The sequence below is a fragment of the Anopheles merus genome, chromosome 3L (genome assembly GCF_017562075.2).
Source record: "Anopheles merus strain MAF chromosome 3L, AmerM5.1, whole genome shotgun sequence".
Classification (NCBI taxonomy): domain Eukaryota; kingdom Metazoa; phylum Arthropoda; class Insecta; order Diptera; family Culicidae; genus Anopheles; species Anopheles merus.
Window position 1 is genome coordinate 640,602 of NC_054085.1, and position 14,367 is coordinate 654,968.

General features: G+C 36.0%; 1 protein-coding gene across 1 annotated transcript; it reads left to right on the plus strand.

Annotated features, from left to right (window-relative positions):
- Nucleotides 1–5,221: 5,221 nt before the first annotated feature.
- On the plus strand, nt 5,222–9,775 carry LOC121600212. The gene is made up of 3 exons (XM_041928627.1): nt 5,222–5,336; nt 5,451–5,566; nt 5,643–9,775. The coding sequence occupies exons 2-3, from the start codon at nt 5,552–5,554 to the stop codon at nt 8,601–8,603; spliced, it is 2,976 nt and encodes a 991-aa protein (XP_041784561.1). The 5' UTR covers nt 5,222–5,336; nt 5,451–5,551; the 3' UTR covers nt 8,604–9,775.
- The last annotated feature ends 4,592 nt before the right edge of the window (nt 9,776–14,367 follow it).

Below are 14,367 nucleotides of genomic sequence, written 5' to 3' on the forward strand. Positions count from 1 at the left end.
TAAGCTAACAAACATAATGGTTGTTTTTTTTCTTCTTAGAAGTAGTGAGCACATGTGAGGACACTATTAAGTGATCGGTTTGCTATTCTGGGGAAGCTGATTAGAAAAGAATGGCGGTGAAACGAATGAGATAGCATATGCGGAATGCAAACTAATTAGTAAGCTTGTCAAAAACGATGTCACCGTATGAATATAACGGCTTTTCAGATGCAAAATTACGATGCAAAAGGAACCTCCTGCTTGTCAAGAAACCGTAAGCTGCATTTCCGGTTTATTCTACTTGCATTATTCCATGATGCGACTGTGCTGGTGAATTGCTGGTTAGGTTAACAACGGTTGAGTAAAAGAGACGTTCCATGGACATCACAACAAAACAGATCATACGGGCTATGCTCTCTCTATCATACTGTGCTCAAACTTTCCCCTGCAGGGTATTAGAAGCATTAGACCGATTCCGGCCGTCTTATCGGTACACATAATTATCAATAATATTAATAATTGAAGACCGCATTGCGGTTCACTTCAATGAAGGCATTGAGGCATCAGGCATTACCTGAATGCAACATTCGTCAGGGTATTTAGTGGAATGAGCTGGCGGAAGTAAACTGGACAGATAGTGACGTAAATACAGCGTAGAGACAGAGCAAGAACACCAATACATACAGCAAGAAAATCCCCCAGTCACCGGTATTTATAAATCAAAGCACTGCCTGCGGGATAATTTAATCTAATTAACTCCTTTGTTTCTGTGCTGGGCTTTATCATTGATATAATTAAACAATATCAATAACAGATACCTATCACTCACACGCACTAGAAGAAAACAGCAACTGGAAAAGGAAATTCCAAGTCAGTGTCTAATGACTAACTACATATGAGCAGCGAAATAGAGCACAGTGGTTTCATAATGATTAGTACAACCACTGGTACATATGAGCTCTCATCGAAATTACTATAATAACAAGGCTTCTCAGCTGTGCTTGTTTTAACAATGTACTAGATGTACCGAACATCTAAGAACAGTTGAACAGAATGGTCGAATATAATGGCGAAAAGAAAAGAAAATGAAAATCGAGCATAATTGTAAATGTGTTTAATTGATTCTAATGTTTCGCGCCGGTCTCATGGTACAGTCGTCAACTCGTACGACTTAACAACATGCCCGTCATGGGTTGAAGCCCCAAATAGACTGTGCCGCCATACGTAGGACTGACTATCCTGCTATGGGGGGAAATCAATAAGTCACTGAAAGCCAACCCCACAAGTGTGTTGGCAGGCCTTGACCGGCATCGGTTGTTGAGCCAAAGAAGAAGAAGAAGAATGTTTCGCGCATTACGGCATTGGGGTATTTCCAATTGGCTGCGGTGCCTGCAGCTTGTTGAAATGTAATTCGTCTAAAGAATGATACGACAAAATGTTTTGACAAATTAAATATAATTTACTATGTCGATAAACAAAATATTTACAAATATTTACTATGCTGTTTGCAACCATGAATAATGTCCGAAAAGGAATTTTACGAATGTTTAATAAGTTGCTATATTTTTCAAAATTCAAGCGATTTTTTAAATTTTGTTTTATTCAGAAAGAACGGCTTTGGCCGTATTGTTTATAGCGAAAAATTGTATTAACACTACAAGATTTCGATATTTCTAATGAGCAACCTTCTGATGGGTTCTGCTCGTTCGTATGAGCACGATATCCCATATTAAGGAACATGTCAGTTAAGAAACAAAGGTTGAAACAAGAGAGCAATGGAAAGAAACCTTTTCTTCGATGCTATATGTTATACCGGATATTAGAAAACAATAAGCCATCGGAAGTGACTTTGAGTAGGAAAAGAAGTGAATGTATAATCGGTTAGAAGTATCGAAGATTTCATTCATTAAAATTTAATTAAGTCGTGGTTTCGAGAGGAAATTAATTTTCTGCTATTGAAATTGGAATTATTAGTGTAACGTTATATTACGAAGAACATTTTGCTTATGACAAAATATTTGTGGTGTTTTGTTCACTTTTCTATAATCACCTTGTTTGTTCAGTGACTGAACGAAGTGTATAACTTCAGTTACATGAAGCGTGGTTTGAAAGTGTTTTAAAAACTTTATAGTTTGAATATACATTGCAGACCGTACGAGGCGCTTATAAGCCTTTTAGTACCAAGCTCGTATGGTGGCAAATTAGGCCAGAACGGGTTGGAATAAGTAGATATAAATTATTGTGCCTTTGGGAAGAGTAAACAGTACTTCGGGTCCGACTTTATATGGAAAATGTACGGTGTTGGATTTAGGATTTTTAAAACATTTAGACACTAGGCGAGCTCTTGAAACTGAAACCAAATGCTTTCAAAGTAGAAACTTTCCAACACGTATGCCCCTTGAGCATGCACTCATTTGGCTATCCATTTTAAATTTTTGGTAAGCATTATTTTGTACAAATGAATCTAAAAGAAGAAGAAGTTTCACCTTGTGCAAATTTGAAATGGTATATTATTAATGTCATGGATGTGCAAGGTTTTTTGTCATGTGTGTGTACAGCAATGTTTATTTTCTGAAAGAGAGTGAGCAGTGAAAAACAATATATTAGTCCAATATGTTTTATTCTGTAACAGTCAATGTGGCATCTAGACTAGCGATTCATACCTAATTTAAATTGCCATGCAATGTCTACAAGTAGATATACAATAAAACATACACTTTAATGAAATACATTTTTGAAGTCTCTGAAGATGGCTTCATACGATGAACTGTAAAGAAAACAGCATAAGACTAGAGAGCATACCAATATGAAATACACTTTTGCTTAGTAAATTAAAATATATCTTAATTTGGTTTGTTTATTGCAAATGGACTCCAGTCCAGTGTTGTATACTATTTCATGATGCAGTGTGTATAAAAACCGAAACAAATAAGATTTGTGGCATTATCAAACCGCTTTGGTTGTTTGCACCAGGCTGTATGCTGTCTATCATTAAATGCCCACGGCTGTTTTGCAGTCGTACAGACGGAAGTAAAGGATTCCAAGGCGGTTATTTCAAACATACCAGTACGTTTGCACATGCCTTCAGTTTCTGCATTAATTATGAAGAAAATGCTTTGTAAATATTTAACCAAGCACAAACCTAGTTAAGCCCTCTAGGATTTTCACTTTCTTAAGAACATATGCTTTCTGCTGACCAAACACTTCTGCATTGCTCCTTTTTGAACCCTTCGGAATAGATATTAATTATTCCCATAAAAGTCTTTGCTTAGGTTATTGTTAAACCGTTCGTTACATCTGCCCAACATCTTGGAAAATGTTTTATGATCACCGATTACTTAATAGGTTTCCGCAGCTTTACTATTGCTTATCCATACTATTTTCCATGTGTAAATATACTACTTTTGGATTGATATAGTTTATTATAAAGGATATTCTGAATTAATCTGAATAAGATGGTTTCTTATTTGCGTAGAACATATGCATAGAGTAATTCGTTAATACTGACTGAATTTATTCAAATAAAGCCCTATACCTTGAAAACTGGTATTGAAAATACATTGAATCAGTTAAATCTGCGTTAATAAACATTACATCGCATTGATGACATGTTAGATATAAATTTAATGACGTTGAAATACATGTTGCAATTTCACTGAGTGAATAATCAATGTGAAAATATTTGAAGAACTTATAAGTTTTTTCATTCAATTATTAACATTATACAAATTATATCGCTTCTTTTTTCTCTATCGTTTGTTTTACGACTTGGATTTAAGCTTGTATTTTTGGGAATGTTTTGAAATATATCGTTCGGTACGAAAAAAAGTCATACAGAAACAGTGTCTTTATTGCCTACATCAAAGTATATGGATATCGTTTTGGTCAAAACTGTTAGCGTCATCGACTGTGGCTCACCGCATGGTTTCTTAGAGAGAAGCAAGGTAATAAATTTAGCTAGGAGTTTTGCGAGAAAATTAAACTGCAGAAGCCATAAATTTTAAAATGTTATTGATAGAAACTGCAAAGGAAGATTTGTACTTGTTTTTATGTAATCAATGTTAAGCTATAAGTATAACTTGGTGATGTATCGATTAAGAGTGATAATGTTATATGGCATTATCAATATAAGTTTAAAGAAGAATAGCTCTATTAGGACGTTGTATATCATCTTATTATTTGTTTTATTGGGTTAAGTTGTTCTATATAAAAAATGCTCTAATATTTATGTCTTTTAATCAACATGTTCGAATAGGTATTTTACAACTGTTGTTTTGAATTCATCTCGTTTACAAATATTTCGAACAAATGTCATTTACGTGAACGTAACCAAAAGCACTGTTTATGTCATGCATCAACCGTCTGTAATTCACATAAAATGCGGTCCGTAGTACAGTCGTTAACTCAAACGACTTTACAACATTTCCTTCGCGGGTTCAAATCTCGTCGTCGGCCCGTAGCAAGGACAGACTTTTCAACTGTGTAGTACTGAATACTGAGGGCCGGTCTGGTGGTACAGTCGTCAACTCGTACGACGTAACAACATGCTCGTCATGGGTTCAAGTCGCGAATAGACCGTGCCCCCATACGTAGGACTGACTATCCTGCTATGGTAACAATAAGTCACTGAAAGCAAATGCTCACTTCACTAGTGGGTACAGGCAGGCCTTGACCGACAGCGGTTGTTGTGCCAAAGAAAAAGAAGAAGAAGTTCTGAATAAGTTTCGAAAACCGTAGATCGTTATGTCAAAAAGAGAGAAGAAAAATAAACATACACATAATATTAGAAAAAAATGAGAATTTGAAAAATATTGTCTCCAGCTTTGCAATTCACATGTTGTTGTCACAACACAATCAGAACAAGTGTCTTTTCTTTCAAAATCATCAATGAAGTTGAAAAGAAATAATTACTTATGCTATCTTTTTACATCAAGTTGTGTATTAAATGACGGAAAGGTGTGAACTCGTACTTCAAATATTTATGCTTTAGTGCAATTTATGGACAAAACCAATATCTAACAAACAAAAACATCGCATACAAATACATAAATAAACTTTACTTCCTATAAACGGTCAACACAATTCAATTCTATCGGTAGCTTGGTGTCTGTGAGTTTATCAGTATACATTGGCTTTGGGAGTAGACGTGAAACAGATAAGAAAAAGCGATTAGAATTGGCGATAACGATGGGCATTGATTTTTGAGCAACCAAATTGGCTCATGTCATTTATCCCAGTACCGCAGGGCAGTTAACTTGACGATTTGCAATTGATCACACTTGGCGTGTATACCTTGTAAACATTGTTTTCCCTAACCCATCAGTTGTTCGATTTGAGAAGATAATGCGATCTTGATTGTAAGTGAAGAATAGACCGAAATTTGTACAGTGCTTTACTGAAGAATTTAGTTTTTATCGTTGAAACAATGATTGTTACCCTTCTATATTAATAGTAAAACACAATCATTGTAGGTTGGTGTTAGAGAGAATACTTCAAACAATGTTTCTGTAAACGGATTGATGATTATTTACTAATATGTTTAAAATGTAAATACGACATACGAAAGTTAGCAATGGATACACAAAGGGTAAAAATATCTTCTTGTTTAGTAAAAAATGTAATGTGTGATGTTAATACACTAATAATATCTTTTTTTCTCGTAGCGGCGTTACAAGAAAAACCCTGGATCTGGTACTGAAGGATACTTAAACCAGCTTCGACTTTCGACGTTGTATTTCTCTCGCCTAGCTGCTAGTGGCAATCGATTTGAGATAGGTGTGGAAGTAGCATTGGCTGGAAAATTCGACGATATAGTAATGCATCTGTTAGATGTGGATCAGTATTGCTTGGTGCAGGCTAAACATAAGCAAGACGAATCGAAGCGCATCATTATGGATGATCTACTGAAAACGACTACCGAATATAGTTTGCCGAAATATTTTGATTCGTTTCTCGGGCTGAAGCAAGAAGAAATGTTCCAGGGTGAACGCCTTAAGTACATTGTTATCTACACCAACCTCAAGCTGGACGAAAACGTCATGAAAGTAATCAATCCCGTTGAACCAGCAACGGACGAGTTTCTTCGCACGCTAAACGTACGCTGCAGAGGCAAAGAATCGTCGCTCTATCGCTTCAATACTGAGTGCACTGACTTTATTGAGCAGTTAATTGATCGCATTTCGCCAATCTGTGAGGTTGCGCGAAAATTAGCCGAACAGTTGATTCAGCGTAAAAAAATATCGATAAATCCCAATGGTATATTTCACGAATTTCATACATTACTTGTACGCGACGTATTTGACATAGAACGGCAATTGTTTCGAGAAACGTTTCTTGCGGATGATAAAAGCATTTGTCCGTACGTAAAAAAGTTTAGATTTTTGCTTGAGCGAACGCTACGATCTATTTTGAAATGCGATGATTTTTGCATTAGTGATCTTAATAGAACAATAGTCAGTGGAAAGCTGAAGCTACTCTTTGAACCAGGGTTCTTATGCAAACCCATGAACCAAGGCATAGCAGTAAAGGATTGGAGAGACTACAGAGTGCAAAGAGAAGAAGTGATACATTTTTTCGACCATCTCCTACTAGCCACAGACCAGCCAAACTTTATTGAGCTGGAAGCAATAACAAAAGTGGAAGTGTTTGGGTTAAAAGAACAAGTGGATGAGTATATGCGCGCAGTGTTCGATCAAGTGGATCGGTGGATACGAGATACGGAGGGACAGTTTCTTAATGGCGAAGACTGGGAACGAATTTGTAGTAATTCACGTGCTCGTATTGCGGGTAAAAAGTGGTTACTCAAATCGGAAGAGTATCAAAAATCAAATCCGGCAACAGGGTACGTGTTTGAACGAAATACCCTTCTTGCTCCTATAGAACAGTTTTTGGCTACATCGAAAAATCATAATATGCTAGTAATAGCTGCATATAATGCTGAAGTGAGCGCTTCCAGAGTGCTACAAGCATTGATGACGTTGCAAGAACAGTTTGTAGTATTTGATGCACATTTTCACGATTTTGAAGAACTTGAATGCTGTACACTATTTTTGAAAAACATGTCTCGTAAGGTAATAGTGATCGTGTCTAATGAAAAGTGTTGTCGTTCAGCTATTAGAAATGTATGGCGTAAGTTTGATGTACTGACCAATTTGAAAGCTATCTACATTGCTTGTGATGTACAGAAGGAGTTTTTTTCTGATAACTTCAAGTATGTACATTGCGATCGGTTTGAGCTACGCGACATGAGCCAACAATCGCGTCAAAAGTTGCTTGAAAAGAAAATTGTACTACAACATCGTGAAGTTCGTTTAAGTGATTTGTTGTCCGAGGAGAATGCACTACGTCTTTTCGACATGGAGTTCATTTCTCAGTTGCTAATGAATCAGGTGGATCCTATAGCGTACAGTTTTAAGTATCAGTGTCAACTTAAGGGGCAATACTTTGCTCGAAAACTGGCTAGTAATAACAGCGTAGTAGATGAAACAGAATTTGATCAGCTTTTAACTAACAATAGGGCAGTGATATTATCGAATGTTCCAGGCATGGGAAAAACTACCTTCCTGCAAAAGTTCATCGATCGTTTATTTACCACCCTACCAGATCATGTCATATGTCTTATGCATTTAAAGTTTTACACCGAAACTCTAGAAGAAATTACAAAATTGAACGCCAGTACACTCAGTGTGGAAGATGCCGTAAAACACGTTACTAAGTGTTTTTTTGCCGCGAGTACTCGTTTTGGACAAGTACTGTTTCGTAATGCCATCCTAAATACTGGGAAATTGATCGTATTGGTTGACGGATATGACAGTGTCATTAATCGCTACAGAATTTCTGTCGAAAAGGCATCTCAGCTGTTTCTCCAACATCCTTTTCGCATGCGAAATCTATTGATCGCAACACGACCTCATGAAACAGATCATTTACGAGCAGCGCTACCTCAAGCACAAATCGTGTCGTTACTACCTTTCGACGAACCACAGTGCGTTGCTTTTTTAACCAGATGGTGGAACTTCGATAGTTATTCAGCCGCCGTGAACTTACTTCAGTACTTGCGTTCTAGATACACTGATTGGATCGTGGGAAATCCATTTCAGATAAAACTTTTAGCTGAAATATACGAAGAAGATAAAACAATAATAGCCAATTTTGGTGCTCTACTAGAACGTTATTTGGAGAAACAGTTTTATGAATCAAACCAACGTGCCATACAGGTAATGGGCATCGGGCAACAACGGATGGCTGCCGAAACGTTGAAACAAGCGGCTCACGATGGGCATTGTGAAGTTGCTGCATTACTCACCTTTCACCCTGAGCAAACGATCGACATGTCGAAATTTGGATTCCTGCTTGATATAGGATTAGTGGTGCTTGAGGACAATTTGCTGAGGTTCGAGCACCGTTTATTTCGGGATTATTTTGCTGCAGAAGCCTTGATGCAAGGCATAATGGTCGCTTACGGTTCTCAGCAGTTAAGGCAGATTTTAGAAGATCCACAGAATGGATACCTTAGTAAGCTTCTGATGTATCATCTGGGTAAAACAAAAAATGCACACTATCGCGAGCATTTCCGGAACTTTTCAGTCATTCAAGGACAACGTATCACATCCGGCAACCGTTAATCAAACCAAAGACAAATGAGTACATAAATTTTAGCTCCCTTCGTCTCGCTCACCTACATGCTATGACTTTATACTACTAGTGCGCCAACAAAGTAGGATGTGGTATTCCAAGTACTATTTCGTCGGAAAGGATGATCAATAAACTGTATAAAGAAATTTTCATGTCCTTCTTAATGGCAACATCAATCATTTCGAAAGGAATTTTCTAATTACATCGCTCTACGTGTACCGGCAATTAGTGCACAAATGCATACTGAGCATGGATGAAAATAGATAACGAAAAGAGAAAGGCATAAGCAAATTGGAGGCACAGAGACAGGATGTAGCCCTACAGTGTCGAAATGGTGTGTTGTATGACTGCAGCGGATCTGAGAAGGTATGCAGTTATCACTGTACAGTAGTTTCTAGAAGCTTCTTCGAGGTTATCGGTAAGGTGAATTGTTGTTCTCATTAAGAGCATTGCTCACACAATGCAGCAACAACAGTTAATACTTTGATAAATTATGTCGTTATTTATACGATAAACGACTGAAGTTGTCTAGAAGGAGAAATTCATTATCGGGTAAAAAATCAAGTTATGATATATCTTTGTATCGTATAATTCGTAATAATGTCTTAAGTAAGGAAAAGTGACATGAAACGAATAACACATTTTAATTGGACATGAAATCGGTTGACGTGTTATTTGCAGTCCTATCATAATGAAAATTTAAATTGCGCTGATGAATACAACGGCTACGCCACAATTATATACATAGATACAAAAATATTCATAAAGTAAAAGTTTTCAAACCCATAAGTTAAAGTAAACATATACGTAAATATCCATATAGTATACATATCCAACAATCCATTGAAAATGAAGAAGATGCAATTCCGCCCCGTGCTCATAGACTTGAGACGGGGAATCAGATCCCACGTTCTTCCTAGGCTTGCAAAGGTTGAAAACCACTGACTGACACTAACAACATAGCGATACAGAGTTCATTCCCCTTATGGACCTAGCCTCATACGTATAATTTATCAAACAATTGCATCAAACAATGAGAAGCAGGGGAAGACGGATTGATTTATTTTATGTATAAAATTTAGCAATACAATCTCCACGTAGGCTGTAACTATCATAAGCAAATTTATAATAAAATGAGATAGGGGCATTGATTCATGTCCATATTATTATTTTTTAACAGAACAATTTATTGTATTGTTTTTTTTTTCCGACGGGTGTAACAATTTTATTTCATTGTGTCAAGCCATTAAGTCAATTAACTATATTTCACCTATTATATAACCTTATATAAAAAAATATTATGTCTAAACCGGAAAACTGAATGCACCATCCGCAAATTACCTTCCACATTGTTTTAGCAGTACATTATTTTTTATACTTGCTATTCGTTCAAAAAGGCAAAGTTTTAATATTTCGACTAGATTCATCCTTTGCGGCAGCAGATGGAGAAGTGTTGTTTAGCATTCTGAATTATTTTGCTTCTCATAAAAAATACAAGGCAAATAGTTTTTCACATAATGACTTTTTCGTATGACAGCTGAGTCATTGGAACGGATTAAACTCGTCATGTGAGGTATATGTGTAAACATAATTTGCAACTATTTACTTGCATCCACGATACGATATGTGAAAATCCATGTCCAAATATTTTTAAACTGATGCTATAGTGTATTTAATTTATTGTTATAATAATTAGAATTATTAGTTATAAACAATTAGAAAAATAATTAGGTTATATCTTATAAAGGGGTTGAATGAAGATTTATATGATCTACTAACGCAGTAAAATTCATGTAGACGAAATGCACTTTGAAGTTAACACGGAATAACTAATCATTCGTCAGTAGTCTTTCAGAGATGCAGCTCGTGACAATTGTCGCAAATAGTGTATAGACTGGACAGTTAAGTGCATATTAAATTGATACAGTAGGTGACCGCTAACTGAGAAGTTTGTGAGAAAAATGCACATTTGCAATGAATTTCTCTTCGTAAGATTCCGGAAGTTTCATGTTTTGATATTTATGTGTTTTTTAACTGAGAATCACTCCAGTTAGCGAACTTCCAGTTAAAAAAACTACAGAAAAAACATCCAGTAAGCGGTCACCTACTGTATTTCAATTCCTTTACTGTTAACATATCTATTGCTTAAACAGTAAAATTTTTTATTTAGGAAATTGGTTGCCCCCGTACGGTTTATGAAATTGATTTAAAAGAAATATAATTTTGTCCACCGCTTACAGCACTGTTTCAATCTGATACTGCACTGCTGAAGGGTGTACTGAAATGGATTCTCTTGTAGATGTGCCAATCATGGATTTGAGATCGCACGTTTGCTAGAGCAACAAAAGGGTGTACCTATTCGTTGCTTATCGTTTACTTTTGACAATTGAACTAAGTGCTGCTTAGTTAAACAAACTACCGATAGAATTGATTTATTGTTGAGAGCAAGTGTCCTATCACAAACGCACCCAATTTCGTTACTTTTGTGACAAGTACTGTTTATGTAAGTTGATGCTATTGAAGCCGTTGGTAGAAAAATTACCGCTTGATTATGAGCAACAAAATCCCAATTTTCTCTTATATAATATTTAATCAATTCTACAATTCATAATCAATTTAAAATGTGGTTTTAAAATAATTTGTGATGAACGTACGTACATATACGTAGTGTTTGCAAGAAGACATCGATTATTTATTAAATTCATCTGTAATAATATTGTATCCACGTTTTGTTTAAAAATTTAAATATTTCTATTTATAAATGTTAAGAGTAAATTGATCGTAAACCAATTTCTTGAGATTGTTTGGTTATGCTGGTAGATTTAGTGTATAGTTAAAATTCGAAGTTTGTTTGTGCTCATACCTCTAAGAACACTTGCACGTAGGCCACAAACATCATTCTGATAGCGGTTACGAGTTTTGTGAATTCTAAAGAAACGTTGAAAGTTTCAATCGCTGGGATAGACATTTTGGATTGAGGTAAAGCTAGTTCAGCAAGCAAGACTTTTTGTATGCAGAAATCCAAAACTTATAGAGCATCTTGACGCTCAATCCCAACATTTTGAATAAGAAAATATGTTTTATTGAACATTAAATTAATAGAAGCACACCGTAACGGATGTTTAGTATTAAGAATATTTTTTTTTCTAAAGTATAAGCAACATCATGACCAGAATGCTTGTAGATAAACGGCTTTATTAGGGTGCTTTGTCTTCATAGTCATTAAAACAGAGAAAAGTAAAACTGCTTGAAGCATCATTCATACACCGCAAAACAAGCTTAAGCTCTATTTATGCTCCTGAAGTGTAGAATGCATGACATCTTACCCATTCTTCCTGTTTTAGGAACCTTTCTCAAGCAATTAGGATTTGTTGGCAAAGTTTACAGTCATTTGATTATTGGGCTTGGACTCTGCATGCCAGGAAAGGAGATGCGATTTAACAGTATGTGGTGAAACTTTCCTATAACTTGTATGAATGCAATTGTCAGAACGTATGGGTGCATACGGTTGGCTAAAAATTAGTGACGTTAACATGGACTTTGTTTCACTGGCTGGAAAATATTGTTTAGAGAAGAAAGTGTAGGTTAGAAATACAAGAACGAAAAACTAATTGCGTTTTGATAATGACTCTTGTGACTTAAAGCGAATTTATATCATTTGTTTCCTATATCCTTGTTGTTTTTCTGTTAGAGTATACGCAAAATGCTACCCTCAAAAAAGATAAAAACTACAGTATCAACATAAATCAATCAATTTGCTAGTATGCTCTTGATTGCGGGCTATTTGTAATTGTAGATGTATTTAAGTAGAATGTTAATTAACATTTAATGGTTTGTTTAACAGCTTATGTAAAGCAAATATTTTTAGAGACTATCTTTAAAGCTATCCATACTCTACATCTACAACGTCCAGTCAATAAACAGACTACACATAACCGAGATCAAAACCAAACAAAAAGACACAAACAAACAAAATAAGGAAAGTGAAAATCAAATACACTGAAAACAAATAGCACATGAGACTCACGTTTGCATACAGACAAGGGAGACGAGACGAATAGAGACGATCTCCAAAAAGAAGAGTAGCGGTTACCATAACTATTTGAACGCTCGTTTTCTTCGCGTTTTGAAGAAAATCGGGAGTAGATTGATAAAACAGTAAATACATCCGATTCCACGGAACGTTTGCTGCTTGAAAACGCCTCATAGTCGTCGTATTGTGTTCCTATAACGGTGGTAAACAAAGATGCATCAAAGACTATAATATAAATTAAGCTTAGTTTTGAAGCTATTTTCTTATGAATAGCTAGAACTACTGCCATAATATTGACTTGTTTCATAATTTTATCGTAAAAAAATTCATAAGTTTGAGTGATAAAAATATTGACTACAATACTCGATAACGGCTGTAGTCTGGCTAAAATTTAAAATGTCCTGTTTTCACTGTTTTATAACTATTACCACTATAAGAACATGCCTGTTTTGTGTACCTATAATGGCTTCTTCTCTGGCACAACAGCCGATGTCGGTCAAGGCCTGCCTGTACCCACTAGTGAAGTGAGCTTGGCTTTCAGTGACTTATTGTTACCATAGCAGGATAGTCAGTCCTACGTATGGGCACTATAGTACCTATAATGGCACTAAAGTAATAAAAAGTAAAAACTCAAAAATATGGTCAAAAGGCAACAAATCTTAGTAAATCAATAACATTTCAAAAAATGTATGTTGAAAAGAATGGTGAAATAGAAATAATTGTGTTGAGGGCCATATTTCCGTTGCCTGTATCTAATGCGAACGTTTCAATTTCGTCTTTATAAGAAAATACTAGCATAATATACAAAACTCCTACAGCATTCTATTATTTAAGCTTGGTTTTCGTCTTTAAAAAGCAACAATTACATTTTCTTTTAAAAATAGTCACAATAATAAACTATTTATTTTAACCTTCACAAAGTTGCCATGGGCCGTATAATAGGTTCTCGAGGGCCGCATGCGGCCCGCGGGCCGTAGTTTGGAGACCCCTGATTTATAGCGTCAGCAAAAATATGAGTTTCATTATGAAATCCTAAAGATTTTGGAAAAATGTGAAATTTTTCTCCCAATAATGGATTTTTCTGTCACTATGTAACGGAATGGTCCCATTTAACTTTCAAACGCTTTGTAAAATACCAGAGCACATTTCACAATAACATAAATAAATTACTCTTAAATAATCACATAGAGCGCATTTTAGTGCAATACCACCACTATCGGTATTACCACCACTAAAGGACCTAGTATACCTAGAATATGAAATGGTGTTTCGCAGAAATGGTAGATGGTGTTTCCACCGACGAACCGACGTGACACTTGAGTAACAAAAGTGTCCCACACGCAAGCACTGTAATTTACTATTGAGGCGATCACTTCTGTCAAAATGAGCTGTGCTCGAGGCTGCTTAGATGTAAACAACTTTTGTAAATACAGTCAGAATTCAATGTTCAAAATCACAAAAATCTCATGCTGAGAAAAATTTCAGATTTTGTTTGCATGGAAAAACATGTCAACTAAAAAGCATATATTTAATAGTTGGCAGGGAATCGAAGTTCAACCAGTGAGCAGTGGCGGATCTAACGGTAGGCGGACTAGGGTAGCCGATTTAGGGGCCCCGTAGATCGCCATTCTATAGTATGGACAGAGTACTAGCGACAAGGGCCCCCCGGAAGGATGGCCGTTGGGGCCCCGAGGCTGGCGAATGGTTACATTTGTTGGGAG